This window comes from Parasteatoda tepidariorum, chromosome 5 (genome assembly GCF_982258835.1).
Source record: "Parasteatoda tepidariorum strain Cologne lab strain chromosome 5, Ptep-v5.0, whole genome shotgun sequence".
In the NCBI taxonomy this organism is placed as follows: Eukaryota; Metazoa; Arthropoda; class Arachnida; order Araneae; family Theridiidae; genus Parasteatoda; species Parasteatoda tepidariorum.
Genome location: NC_141759.1, coordinates 91,542,631 through 91,557,736, shown reverse-complemented (window position 1 = coordinate 91,557,736; position 15,106 = coordinate 91,542,631). Strand labels below are relative to the sequence as shown.

Here is a 15,106-nt window from a genome sequence, read left to right as displayed (position 1 = left end):
TGATTTCCTTATCCCTGTAACGCAAATGTGGGTTAGTTCAACAGAAAAGCTCTCCACGAAGGTAAATTTCTCCCAATACCTGATCCAGGAAATCCCTAGTCTTCTGTATTAGGTTCAAAATTACAAGGCTTTGGAGTTGAACATTAATAGTCGTAAACCCAAAAAATTTGATCAACGAGGATTATTAAATATATCTGCCATTAGAGTCGTGGTGATTCAGAGGACAAAGCTTGAGAGCGTCTGCCTTCTAATTCAGTGTAAAGGTTCAAATATCAGCAGTTGCTGGTTTATTCGAGTTTTGGTCCCGGGTCTCACCGATTGCAGCGCTGATGTAAATGTCCTCTGTGATAGTTCATAAGTTAGAATTTCTTTTTCTCACTGGCTAACCGCGGGTGGGATTCTTCTACATGTAATGCAAATACGGGTTCGTTCGATCAAAAAGTTCTCCACGAAGATTAGCTTATCAATATGTTTGATCCCGGAGTTGCACTGCCTTCTTGGTTGAATTCAAAATTACAGAGCTACTGATTTGAGTATGGATAGTCGTAAACTCAGAATTGGACCAGTTGTACAACGCCGGTTTATAAAATAAACTAAATTATATCTGATATTAAATATCATTTTCATCATTGCAGAGGGACTAGCTATCTCCCAATGTCTACGTGACAACGAACGTCAGATGAAGGCATGCTGCCCCGAACTTTTCACTGTCATTGCTGCAAAAGTGCTGAATGTGCCTATGCATACAGACAGAGATGGACTTAAGTAAGATAGCTTAACTTCATAAAAGATTTCTGATTGATTCGTTCATTTTATTGTTCGAGGTGCGATTAAAAAAATTCCGCGATTGACCTATGAACCCACGACTGACTATGTGAATTTCATACCCATTTAATATGTTTTCATATATCTTCCTCCGATATAAAGCGTTTCTAAAGTTGATTGCAAAAGTTTCCGAAACAACTTTTAAAGTCATCTTTTGGAATTCTTCTCAAGTCTGGCGTTCTTAGCACCTGAGGCACACTTAAAATTCGTTATTTCATTGAATTTTTTTAGTTCCGGAAAATTAAGTCTGCAAAACATGAAGTATGGTAGATGATTCCTCTCTACAACTTCCGAAGCTGAAACAGATAAAGGATCAATGTTTAAGGCTGAGGCTCCCAATTTTTTTACTGCCGTGGAACCCTAAATGATTAAGCTTTTTTTGGTATAGCACTTTACACTTACATTGCACCTTTTGTATGCTTTGTAACAAGAGTAATTCATTTGGAATTAGCTGGTGACATGACATCAGAAGCATTCATTGCTGTTTTAAAGCATTTCATTGTCAAACGTTGGCAATGTTGTCTTTAAGTTTGGGGCAAACTTCCTTGGTGCATATAAAATATTACCAAAAGACCAAAACTTGATGTGTCCATAGCTGATCAAGATAAAGTGTTTCATCATCTAACTGATAAAAAATATCAGGTTGAATTATGATCCACTTTCAGCACCTCACATGGGAGGTGTATGGGAGGCGGTTGTTAAATCCGCGAAATATCATCTACGCCGTATAATAGGACATACAATACTTTTTTACGAAGAGATATATAGCTCGTTCAACAGGAGTTGGCACTTGGCTCCGCCTTCATCACGTGGCATGCGACGACACTTGGCTCCGCCTTCATCACGTGGCATACGACGACACTTGGCTCCACCTTCATCACGTGGCATGCGACGATATAGCTCGTTCACCAGGAGTTGGCACTTGGCTCCGCCTTCATCACTTGGTATGCGACGATACTATTTCGCTATTTTTGGGAGAAGGTTGTGAGCAAACTTGAACAATGTTGCTATTTGGCGATCGTTGGGCAAAAATATTTATTTCGCAAACTTTATGTGCATTTTTTTAACAATAAATATTTCATAAATTTGATTATATTTTGCACCATTTCTTATGATATTTCTTTCTTTTGAGTGAATAGTTTGTCCTTTATGAGCCATTTAGCTGGGAGAACAACAGTTTTTAAATTTAAACTATATTTAATTAGCTAGTGTAACAAAAGGTATAATAGCAGATGATAAAGCAAAGTAATGACTGAAAAATAATTCACTTTTTGTGTTTGGCGCAAATTAAGGGTTGTCTCAATTTCAACAACGGAGATGTTTCTCTTCTAACTCCCGCGCTGAAATGAACTCTGCGTCCCAGGAGGTGGAGCCAAGTCTCAACTTCTGGTGAACGAACTACACTATTTCGCTATTTTTGGGAGAAGGTTGTGAGCAACCCTGAACAATGTTGCTATTTGGCGATCGTTTGGCATTCGCAAACTTTATGTGCATTTTTTAACAATAAATATTTCATAAATTCGATGATATTTTGCACCATTGTTTATGATGTTTCTTATAGTTTGTCCTTTATGAGACATTTCGATGGGAGAACAGCAGTTTTTAAATTTAAACTATATTTAATTAGCTAGAGTAACAAAAGGTATAATAGCAGATGACAAAGCAAAAGCTGACTCAAAGTTTCCGAATTCGGTGAAAATACGAGCATCTATCTCGACTTCAAAGTCGTCAGAAGTGGGGAATGGGATAGCCTGGTTGGTAGGGTGCTGGACTAGTGACCAAAAGGTCGTTAGTTCAAATTCCGCGGACCGGAGACCCGATTTTTGCACGCTAAATCTGTTGGAGTAACTAAGTCTTCCATTTTCCCAGAACAAATTAATAACTCTGTAGGCACTGGGTGGGATATTGATCATTCTCAGGTGCAGGTCAGAATTATGATCAGCGAATGGATGAATGGATGGAATGTGCATGAATGATACCTCTCAGTAAAACGGTCTGTGACGCATGCAAGGTCCTAGATGGTCCTAGACGCATCCAAGGTCCTCTGGGTCCTAGATGGTGCCATTGAATAGTCTCAAACTTAAAATAACCTCGTTAATGAAAATACAGAGCTATAAGCTTACGCAAAGAGCTCGTCCAGCGCGAATTTTTAGACATGTTGCTGTTGTAGTTCATTTACGTTGCACTAGAGCTGCACAATGGGCTATTGGCGATGGTCTGGGAAACATCCCGGAGGATGATAAGAAGACATGCCACCACAACTTTGATCCTCTGCGGAGGGGATGGCACCCCTCTTCGGTAGCCCAACGACCTGCGCGCAAAGTCGAGCACTTTACGGTAGCACAGTTTAACGAGGACCAATACCGCACACCGCCGGTCCCTACACAGACTGATCCAAGTGGTCACCCACCCGCACACTGACCGTAGCCAGTGATGCTTGACTTCGGTGATCTGCTGGGAACCGTGTCTTAACGATCAGTCCACTACGGGACGGTATTCCAACAGACACAATATTAAGGTAGGCGAAAGTAATGATCAAGGTGAGTAATCAAGTGATTATTAATTCTGGCTGTTTTCTTCCATTAAAAAGGAGTTTAGGAAGAGTACTAGAGATTTTTTCTGGTAGCGATAACATACGAGATGTATCTCTAAAAACTGCGGAGGAAATAATCAAATGATCGACAGTTATATTGAGCTTATTACCAATAGGCACGCAGGTACTTTATTTACGTTGGACTAGAACTGCACCATCGGCTGTTGGCGACGGTCTGGGAAACATACCTGAGGATGATCCAAAGACATGCCATCGCAATTTTGATCCTCTGCAGGGGGGATGTCTCCCCTGATTTAGTAGCCCGACGACCTGTGCGCGATGTCGAGCGCTTTAAGGCACAGCAGTTTAACGATGAACGATACCGCGCACTATAGGTCACTACGCAGACTGATTAAAGTCGTTACCCAACCGCTTACTGACCACAGCCAGTGATGCTTGACTTCGATGTTCGTCCTGGAACCGTGTCTTTACGATCAGTTCACTGCGGGACTTATTACCAATAGATAATTAATCTTAAATATAGCTTTTTCTCTTAATTTTCTGTTGAATGCAATTCCTTGTATAATGTTTGAAATATTTATTTCTATAATTTTGCAAAATTGTGATTCTCATAAAATGAATCATGTATGAACTAAAGATTTTTAATGGTGATTTTTCTAATACTACAGGTTATATATAACGTGTTTTATTATTAAAAATTAGCTTTATTCTTTTAAATTTATATTTATATATTAAATTTTAAGTTATCGTTCAAATTTTGAAGTTATTGTGCTTCAACGGCCACGATTAGTTCAGCCGCAAGTAGATGTTACAATTTATAAGATAGGTAGGTATTTTATTTACGTCACACTAGAGCTGCACAATGGGCTATTGGCGATGGTCTGGGAAACATCCCTGAGGATGATCCGAAGACATACCATCACAATTTTGATCCTCTGCAGAGGAGATGGCACCCCTGCTTCGGTAGCCCGACGACCTGCACGCGAAGTCGAGCACTTTACGGTAGTTCAGTTTAACGAGGACCAATACCGCACACCCTCGGTCCCTACGCAGACTAATCCAAGTGGTCACCCACCCGCACACAGACCGCAGCCCGTGATGCTTGACTTCGGTGATCTGATGGGAGCCGTGTCTTAACGATCAGTTCACTGCGGGACCAATATATAAGATAAAACCCTGTTTTCGTTAAGAAGAAATAAGTTGTTCTTTTCTTTAACTGCGTAAACTATTACGTATACTGTTTGGGCGTGCGTGTTGGGGCTCTTGCTCGAGCAATTTGTTGATTTTCGATGTGAGTTAGTTTGCTTTTTGAAAAATGGGTTCTGTTAAGTAATTTCTATGTTTGTAATGTAATCTAAGGATGTTTCGAATAACTATGACTAAAATTCATACTTTGTTTCTTTAAGATTTTAAAATAAACTGTTTTGTTTTATCATTGAGGTTCAGCTTATTTTCATCACACGAGTTTTAATCCGGAAACTGAATACGTGGAGCTTTGTTAACGATTTTACAACTCTCTTTAAAGTGTAAATAAACGTTTAGTTAAGAGTCAACGTGAGATAAAATGTTCCATAAGACAATCCTTCGTATTTTTCAACTCGAAATTGAAAGAGATGTCTCATCACAGGTTCTACAGTTCAATGATCAAGATATACACGCTTGACGTTTAATTAAAACAATTAATATCTTTAGGTGGTGTTCGAAACTCTGTTACGAACCATTTGCGTTCTTGTGTCAGAACTCACAGGTAATGCTGGAGTTGATGGATGCTATTATATACGATTATGGGGCGAATTGTAAGTATTTATGATTCACAACTATTTAAGAAAAAATATTAGTGTACTTATGCCAGTAAATAATAAGTAGTTTGTATATGAAATACACATACATTAAAAATTGTAGTACACAATTTAAAACAAATGGATATTTTTTTCTCTTATCCTATATACATATATATTCACGAAATATGACAATTCACTGTCGCTTGCTCCAAGATCTAATACTAAAATACTAGAAGAATTTTTTTTAAAAAAAAAATTAATAAATTGCATTGCTGTTAGCATTTTAAAATGACTTTGCACTAGCATTGACTGTTTTGTATAGTTGAAAAAATTTAATTGAACTTCAAAATGTCATTTTCCTGTCATGTCCCAAACAATGTTTCCAATAATAACTAGCTTCAAAACTTCCCATACATTTTTCAATATCTAATTTTTTTTTATCTCAACCGGTGTAAGCATTTCTAGAATATACGCAGAGGGTATTATTTACAAAACTTCGTTTGAAATAATTTTTTCTGTCAATAATTTGTTTGTCCCAAGAAAACCTGTCATTTTCCTGGCTACTTTTATTTAGTGGTTTATAACCAAAATAGATAGAGCCAGCAATCAATATCTTATGTTAATAGATTGATTAGATGCCCTCCTATATGAGCATGTCTTGTTGCATGAATAAAGAACCAATTTTCTGGTTCAAAATCTATTTCAAAAATTTTTTCAAGATGAGTAGGTTTTTGTGTTGTCATTTTCCTGGCTTCTTGAAATCATTAATAACGTGAACTACATATATTTATCTGAGTTATTTTAAGAAATCCTATTGTTTTCTGCGGAATGTAAACGTCTTAGTCCAAAATATTAAATTAAAGTGAAGTTATGTGCTATAAAATGGCAAATTTGTCATTATCCTGGCTGTCATTTTCCTGACTTATGAATTCCAGGACATTGAAGTGTTACCAAATTTTTTTTTTAACTGCTAATACTGTAAGGAGGAAAAACAAATATTAACCTAATACCAAGTTTATGCATGATTGTAATATGGTTGGCTGTAATCAAAGTTATTTACTTATTTAATGATTGATTATTATACACAATTTTATTCTGTACATATCAGCAACAAAAAAAAATTTTGATTCTTTCTACACCGAATAAAAAGAATTAATTTAAGCAATTTATGGTTCATCTAACACAAAGGCTTAAGTTGAGTTACTTACTATTAATTTAAAATGACTGTTTTTTAAACTTCTAATTTAATATGTCATTTTCCTGGCATTCAAGATTTGGTGAATTTTTATTTTATTTTTTTTCTCGAGAAAATATCAATAAAGTACACTGCTGTCTGTTAGATATTTATAAGTGTAACTAATGAAGTATACAAAAAAAATTTAGATTATTTTGAAAACTTTAAATTTGAAGAAATAATTATAATTTTTATTTGATATCTTACGATAATTTATCTTAAATCTTAAATTTGTAGCCAACCCTGGTTAAAAAAATATTAATTAGACTAATTAAAAGATTAGTGAATATGATAATAATGATATAAAATAAAATTGGTTACAGAATGATGGAGAAGTTACAGTAAAGTTGAAAAAGCAAGTGACAAAAAAAAGAAACTAGTTTTTTTTTTTGGTTTTCCAAATTCTGAAATCTAAACTTTGAAATCTAAACCCTATAACACAAAACTACTCAATAACTCATTAAAAAATTTACTTTTCACTCTTATTTTTATTTCTTAACTTAATATTTTTTCTTTTAATAAATTTAACTTAAAACAATTCATTCTAAAATAAATTAACGTGAAATGTTTTCCTATAGATGAGAGCTTTGATAGTTTAGTCCACATTTCTCCATTTCCACCTTTCAATTTGCCAGGTAAGTGTATAGAACATAAAATAGTTTTTGTTTTGAAAAAGTTCTTGTCAATTGCCTCTGTAAGAAACCTGCTTATTGATGCATTAAATGTGATTGGCTGTTCAGTTTAATGGCCCAAGAGCCGGAATCTACTGTATTTGGTAAAACTCAAACGGTTTTAAGAACTCGAAGTTAAAGAAGTCAAACGTCGTTTTAAACTTAGTTTGAAATAACTGGTAAACGATAAAAAACTGGTTAAGTTTCCCTGGATTTTTGGTCCCGTGCTTATCTGATAAGTATAAATTCCCTAAATTAAAAATATGTTTTATTCTACTTCATGTACCGTGGTAACATAGAGGTTGAAGATCTGTGTCTTTCTTGTTAAGGGGTGGTGTGAAGTTCACACAGCTTCAGATTGTTCTTGGGTCCCAAATGGTCTTGGAAGTAAAGACAGCCGGAACGCAATATTAATCATATTGTCCCTTTTCTTAGCCGTGGTGGCTCAGGGATAAAGAGCGCTTGCCTTCTAATGAGGTGACCTAGGTTCGATCCCGGAGATAGCTGATTGATTCGAATTCCGCACCCGGCTCGTACCAACCACAGTGCTGACGTAAATATCCTCAGTGGCAGACGGATCATGGGTATGACTCCCCTTGATCGCTGAGGATATTTCACGTCATCACTGTGGTCGGTGCAAGCAGGATGCGGAATTCGTATCGACCAACCACTGTTGGGATTCGAACCCGGTTCACCTGATCGGAAGGTGAGCGCTCAATCTCCTGAGTCATCGTGGTTCCAGAGCACTGTTTAGAAAAAATGCTCAAAAATAGCTGCCATTTATAGTAATGCAAGCCTGGATCGTCGTAGGAGATTCGAAAACGACGGATGTTTCAAGCGGGGGTGCAGTTGTAAATGAAAGTCCAACGAAGAGTTCTTCAACGAAATCTTCAACTGGAGTCTCGTAAAGGAGGACTTAATAGGAAAAAATTAGGACTCGATAAATCTGGTGATCGGGGTGGCCATCAAACTGGCATAGCGCGCCCTCTCTAGTGCACACCAAAAGTAGTAATCTCGTAATTGCGAACTTCCGTATTGAAATTGGTAGGCACGCCATCATGCTGAAACTACATTTGATAACGAAGGCCAATTCGAACTTCTTGCAACAACTCTGTTAAAAACACTTCTAGAAAATTCGGTAACAGTGGAAGTTGAGTCTGTTTGGTAGGAGATATGGTCCAATTAGGTAATCATTCATAATATCTGCCAAAACATTCGCAGAAAATTGTTGCTGGGATGCATGTTTCATGTTGCCCACTCATGTGAATTATGAACATAGAAAACGCGCTCGTATGTAAAGGTCGCCTCATCTGTGAGTTTCACATGAAATGGGAACTGAAACGCCCTCTACTGCAAGGACCATTGGCAGAAAGTCATGCGCAGAGGGTAATCAAACGTCTACAAAGTTGCGATTCTCTGTATATGGAATGAGTGTAAGCGTTCTTCATGTAAAACTCTCCAAGTGGGTGACTGGCCGACATGTAGACGACATGCTACTATTATCGACATCTTAAATCAGTACTAGTGATAAATGAACCCTTTTTGAAAAGTTTCCAATGCTATCGCTCAAACATTTTGATGTTAGGCAGGCGCCTACTTAAAAAACGTTCATGATACAATCCGGATTTACCATTAGCAACATCGTCGATTAGATACATGTCTGCCTTTTTGCTGTTTATAAAATAACCCATTTTGGTCGCAATCTTAAGCGTAATTCCTTTTTTGCTGATGCATTAGATCACTGGCACATTGTTTTATTACCCTCAACTATCACCAATATTGTCAGCCAATTACGCCACAGAGATCGCCAAGCATGCAATGACTGCTGAGGGATCAGGGCTAAAGAGAATAGAAGGGCTAGTTCACTCCGCTCTTAGAGCTGAAGCTACGATTTCCCTCCTCATGACGTCACTGTGTCCACAGACCTCGGAGATCGCAAGCAAAGATATGATAACTTTGCATCTTTCTCTTGTAAAAATAAGTTAGACTTTTTCTGGTAATTAGCCTTCAAACTTTACGTAATTAACACATTATTTCCGTTCATAAACATAGTTTAAAAAAAACTTTCTTGGTTATTATATTAAAAAAAATACCATTTTAAACTTATAAAAATGTTTTGCTAGTTGGTGAAAATGACACGATAAATACTTTATTTTAAAAAGTTTAGTTTTAACTTTAACTGTTAAGAAAAATGAAGGCATATATCGACACTTTCTTTATCTACATATTCTTTTATAACGATAAATTAAGTTAAATTTAGAATCCCTGATTTTAAAATATGTCGTTAATAGCAATTTGTTCATACTTAATCATTAGGAAACATCAACCTTAAACGCTAATTACTGAAACAAAATAATAATTTAGGTTCATAATGACATTAGAAATTTTACAATTGTTTATAGACATTTAAATTTACGATGATATAATTTATAGATATTTAAATTGAAGAGAATATAATTTTTAAAAAAAATCATAAATATTTAGAATAACTACATTAAAAAATATGTTATGAAATTAGGAGAATTTCAACTATATACTATATATTTTATTTATACTTTTTATTTACATTTTAATTTTCTTTGACTTTATCCATTTTTTAATTCTTTTCACCTACCTTTCTTTATGAAGTAACGAGGCGGTTTCTATTTAGATAATGAATTTTTATAAAAGTTCTTTACGACAGAATAAACGTATTGCTGTTTTATATTAACTGTGTCATTTCGGAATCCATTCTTTACATAGTTGTTCATTTACTTTAGGGAACACGGGGAAAATTATACTTTTTTCTTTTGTTTTTGTATCAAAATTTTTGCAAGTTGTAATCGCGCAAACTGGCATTTCTATAATAGTCTTAAATTCTTGTAAATCCACTGCAAAAACTGAGAAAATTCATTATAGAAAATAATAAATGTCTTAGAATATCTCGCAAAAAGAAATGATCCAATATTAGTTAGAGCTAGTAAGGCCAAACGCTCCGTTCTTGAAGTAAAAGTGCGAGCTTTGCGCCAAAGTGACGTCACTAGAGTGACGTCGGAGGATCGGCGCGGCGAGAGATACTTCAAAGGAGTGAACCAGCCCTTCTATTCTCTTTAGCCCTGATGCAATTTCCAGCAACTGTTTTAACATTTCCTGAATGGAATTAGTTAAGAACCGTTATGAACATTTTATGTTTTCGTTAATGTATTATTTTTTTGTTTCTGCTTCAACACGTCACTTCCGCTCATGCATTTCTGTACAATAATTGTTTTAGTAAGCCCTGCCACCCACCAATATCCTCCAGAAATTGAAATGTTTGTTTTGAGGATTGACTATAATGATTAACTGCAAAAACCAACTGTTTTATTTGAGTTTTACCTTAACATTTTAAATTAACCTTTAATTAACCTTTTTCGCATATACGCTAATAATTAAGTTAGAAATAAAATTAAAAAGGTTATTTAAAAAAAAATTAAGAACATTTTTTTTAATTATGCTGTTTCCAAAAAATCAATTTTTAGTAATATACAGTTTCTGGGCAAATTATTAGAAGAACTATAAGATTCTATATAAAAACTTAATTATTAGGTGATACTATACAGCTTTATTGTTTTTACACGACTGAAACCGGTTTCCACTTGTTTACATTCATGTATCAATTGGTTAAGTTAGACGATGTTTGATATAAATTTGACGACTGGATAAAATAGACGATATGTTATGTAAATATAGAATATTTATTATATCAGGTATTATATTAGTATATTATAATAATTAAACCAAATTAATAATAGCTTTTAAATAATTACTTGTTTTGTACGAGTTTATATGCAATACTTTTACATATAAACGTACATGTAAAGGGTTTTTAGTTCAGAAGATTTTCATATACTTCCCATTTGTATTTATTTTGAACCCATTGCATTACAATGTAAACCAATTGATACACTAACGTAGACAACTGCAAACCAGTTTTAGCCGCTTAAAAACAATAAGGCTGCACTGTATAATCTTATAATTAAGATTGTAGATATAATCTTATAGTGCGTCTAATAATTTAGCCAGGGACTTGTATTTCAACTCGTAATTATTTAATTAGATCAAGTGAAGCAAACTATTGGCCTATGTGTTCGCATGATGAAGAATAAACTTGCACAATGTTGTCCAGTCATGTTAGATGATCTACATGCTACGCTGAACGATGATGTGTGGAATGAAAAAAACTCGTGCGAAATGTAAGATATTCCAATACAAGAATAGTAACTTATTTTACTGTGTAAGAATAATAACTTATTGTAATGTATGTAATGAAACTCAAACTTTCAACAGGCTGTAAATAACAATAGTAGTAAGAATAATCCGATATTTCTGATGGCTATGCAATATACATGCTATTTAGAGAACTAATTTTGAGAAATAAAGAATAGTTCGAAAGTGTACCGATACGCAGCGCTGTTCTCGATAAACGATCTTTATATTAAAGTTTACTGTAACTACCACTACAATTATTTAATTCTTGTTTACTAGAATATCAAACAAATGTCAATAATAATGGTGACATATTCTTTATCTTTGACATGTTATCACCGAGAATCGGTTATAACAGCGTCTCGGCATCGCAACGAGATCGACACTTTCCAACGTTCAAACTCGATTCGATTTTGGGGTACTTTTAGATAGAAGGAGGCTGACATTGATCTGAAAACGTCTACTTCGATTTGAACAGGTCTAGATCAGTGGTTACCTACTGGCACGCCACTTCCGGCACGCGAAGCCTTTTTTTGTGTCTCGTGAACTAAAATATATTAGTTGTCATTTTTTTGCGGACAATTTTCGTAAGCAATCTATATGGGTTTAAAATACTTTTCTTTCGTTAAAAAGACCTAGTTTCTTGGTGTCTGTGAAATTTAATATACCAACGACGGTAAAAATTTACGCTAAGGTTTTGCATCCAAGAAATATTTTTTCAAATACAAAAATAATTGTGTATGTTGCTTAAAAATCTATTCTTGATTTTAATTTGTAATTCAATACTTTTGTTTTGTACAACTTGATAAAAATCTGACAGTAATATTTCATGTTCCTACAAACATAAGAGTCCTATATGAAATTTTGATAAATTTGCGGCCGGCCATTTGATTGGTGTTCTTAATTGCTTGTAAGTTAGAAACCCCTGGTCTAGATTGATGAATGGAACACAGTGAACAGTTGGCTTGCTATTTGTGGCTGCGATATTGTCTTCACGCTGTTGCGACTCAGTCTTGAATACACACAACGGGAGCCTGAGCAAACTCGGCGGCTAACTGCAACACAGGAGTGACCAGACCCACAACCGTGAACTTAATACACATCTCACGACTAGCGCTCAAAGCCCGGTGACCTAAATACTACTTTCCCTTCCTCTCTAAAACAGAAATGAATCATCTAGCGATTTCTATTCATCAAATTATATTAAAGATGAAATTCTAGAGAGGGAATAATGTAGCGTAATTATTCAATTCCCATTCACTAATTGTAAAAGACTTTTTAGTTAGATTCTAAACGTGTTCTAAAAGATTGAACACCCTGAATAACTTTTTATCTAACGATCGGATTTTCACGTCTTAAGACTAATTCTTAATTGTTTTATGGTTTTACTTTAAGTATTCTAATGTAAAGGATGTTTTAAATTACGAAACCATGTACAAAAACTTACTTTTTTTTTTGTATAAACATGCCTTTTTGGAGAAATTACGATTCATAACCCTCAATCAGGGATAGTCCCAACAGGTAAATATGGTCCCAATATTCTAGGCCGTAGAGCAGTTAAAATTCCTTACTCCTTAATGCTAATTTCATGTTTTGCGTGTTTCGCAATATCTCAAAAAGTTTTTAAACAAATAAATTGAAAATTTTTCTTTCACAATGATGTTCAATTATACAAAAATAATTCCCAGTAAAATGAGTTTTTAGACATTATTTATTAATTTTTATTTATAATAGTAGAAAAATTATGATTTGCGAGGTATAAAGCTTTTTACATTTTTAAAAACAAGCAAACTTTCAGTGATTTCTTACAATATTAGTCCTTTTAACTAATCTACATATAATAATTATAATTTTAAACATGGTGTGTTTATCAGTATTTGTTTTGGTTCTGCTTTTTTTATGTACAAGAACATCAAGTTTTAGGGTTATTTTTCACTGATTTTGAGAATAAAACTAAAAATATCAAACAAAGATCTAGTCTGTAAAATATAAAGCCTGTACGACAATTAATCAAAATTCCAAATGTCAACTAAGTTAAGACCTCGAGTTACAATACAAATCTCATTGATCGACTTCAGAAAAAAGTGATAAAATATCCAGCGACGCTTCACATTTCAAATCTGGACTAGACGAAATTATAAATTTTCTCACTTAAAACAAAAATCCATGAATGGTGAATTTAAAGTTAAGTATAAATCCCTTTATCAAACAGTTGTGTGAAAACTTAAATTGTTTCTATAAATAGTTAGTATATCATGTTTAATACTTTTTAATAAGTAGTGTTTAATTTTCAGTGTTTGCCCGTTCGACTGCCTTAAAAACGCTGTGGAAGATTGTTACCCAGAAGGTGGAGATTTGACTCTGGGTTTAATGATACATATATTCTACTGCAAGGATGTATGTAAGTAAACACGTACAAAAATCTTGTTAAAACATGTTACCTACATTAAAAATAATTCAGGTGAACATTACAATACATATTCTCAACAGTTCAATTAGAGTCACGATGACTCAGAGGATAGAGCGTGCGCCTTCCAATGCGGCAAACCGGGTTCGAATCCCAGTCGATACGAATTCCTCTTCCGGCTTGCACCGACCACAGAGCTGAAGTGAAATATCCTCAGTGGTAGACTGATCATGGGCTAGAGTCTCCTTGCCGTCAGGCTAACTATAGGAGGTTCTCTTTGTCTTCCTCTCCATGTCGCTCAAATGCGAGTTAGCTCCATCAAAAAGTCCTTCCACGAAGGCAAATTCCTCCCAATACTCGATCCAGGAGTTCCCTTGTCTTCTGGATTGGGTTCAAAATTACAAGGCTACGGAGGTGAACTTTAGTAGTCGTAAACCCATAAAGTTGGGTCGGCTGTTCAACGACAGTTATAAAATAAAATAAAACAGTTATATTAAGTTTTTACAGTTATAGGGATAAAATAATCTTAGTCATTGTTATTAGAAGACCTTTCTTGTTATAGAGACTTCCTAGTTGTGAGATTACAAAACATTAAACGAAAAATTAAGGCCTGGTTGTACGATCCAAGTTCTTGGACGAAAATTGACTGAAATTGATGGAAACTTGTTTTACTTTGAGCTTGGATTGTGTAAACGATCATCCAAGTTCTTGGTTCAAGTCCTTGGATGATAGTAGATCATGTTCTACTTTCCATCCAAGTTTTTCCTCTTTTAAGCAATCAGCTTCTCAAGTCTTATGACGTCAACAAGCTGGCATCAGATTATGCCATTTTGTTGTCCGTTTTCATATATTTTAATTCAAATAAATTAATCTGCTATGGTTTATTTGCGTTATGATTTTATTCGAATTTATTTAGTAATTTTAAATTCACGTAAGTATGATTTTATAATGTTGAATATAGACTATGCGCATGCGCAGGTTTTCCATCTGACCAATCAGTGACGTTCAAGAACTTGGATAGTATCGACGAATTATCCAATTAAAGTGAAAAAGTTTAATCTCAATTAAAGTTTCCAATTAAAGTTTACTCTTAATTAAAGTGAATTTTTCCATTTCTTTTTCAGGCATAAAATTCTTTAACTGTTGTGATCTTCACACTGTGAAAACTGTGGTGTAAAATCTCTTTTAATTTAATGTGGAACAATCTAATTTTTTTTTAAAAAAAAACTTTTTTTTTAATGCTGATATCAAAGGGAGCTTTCATATTTAATTTAAAGGGTGTAATTAAATCTAAACGCCTAAAGTGTACCAAGCTCACGCGCATTCACGCAATAAATGAGTTATTTTCACTTTCTCAACCAACAACACTGGAGTACTTTGGATATCGTCGGCAGTTTGTTTACATCGAGC

General features: G+C 34.6%; 1 protein-coding gene across 5 annotated transcripts in view; it reads left to right on the top strand.

Annotated features, from left to right (window-relative positions):
* The window catches only part of LOC107438365 (uncharacterized), a 98,981-nt gene that overhangs the window by 17,055 nt on the left and 66,820 nt on the right, over nt 1-15,106 (top strand). For all 5 annotated transcript variants that reach the window (XR_015433838.1, XR_015433837.1, XM_087164519.1 and 2 more), the window contains exons 9-13: nt 636-765; nt 5,072-5,175; nt 6,973-7,029; nt 11,141-11,276; nt 13,584-13,690. Coding sequence is in view for 3 of the 5 variants with exons in the window: in XM_087164519.1 (XP_087020645.1) it covers nt 636-765; nt 5,072-5,175; nt 6,973-7,029; nt 11,141-11,276; nt 13,584-13,690 (534 nt within the window). In the remaining 2 variants the exon portion in view is untranslated. The remainder of the gene's footprint in view (nt 1-635; nt 766-5,071; nt 5,176-6,972; nt 7,030-11,140; nt 11,277-13,583; nt 13,691-15,106) is intronic.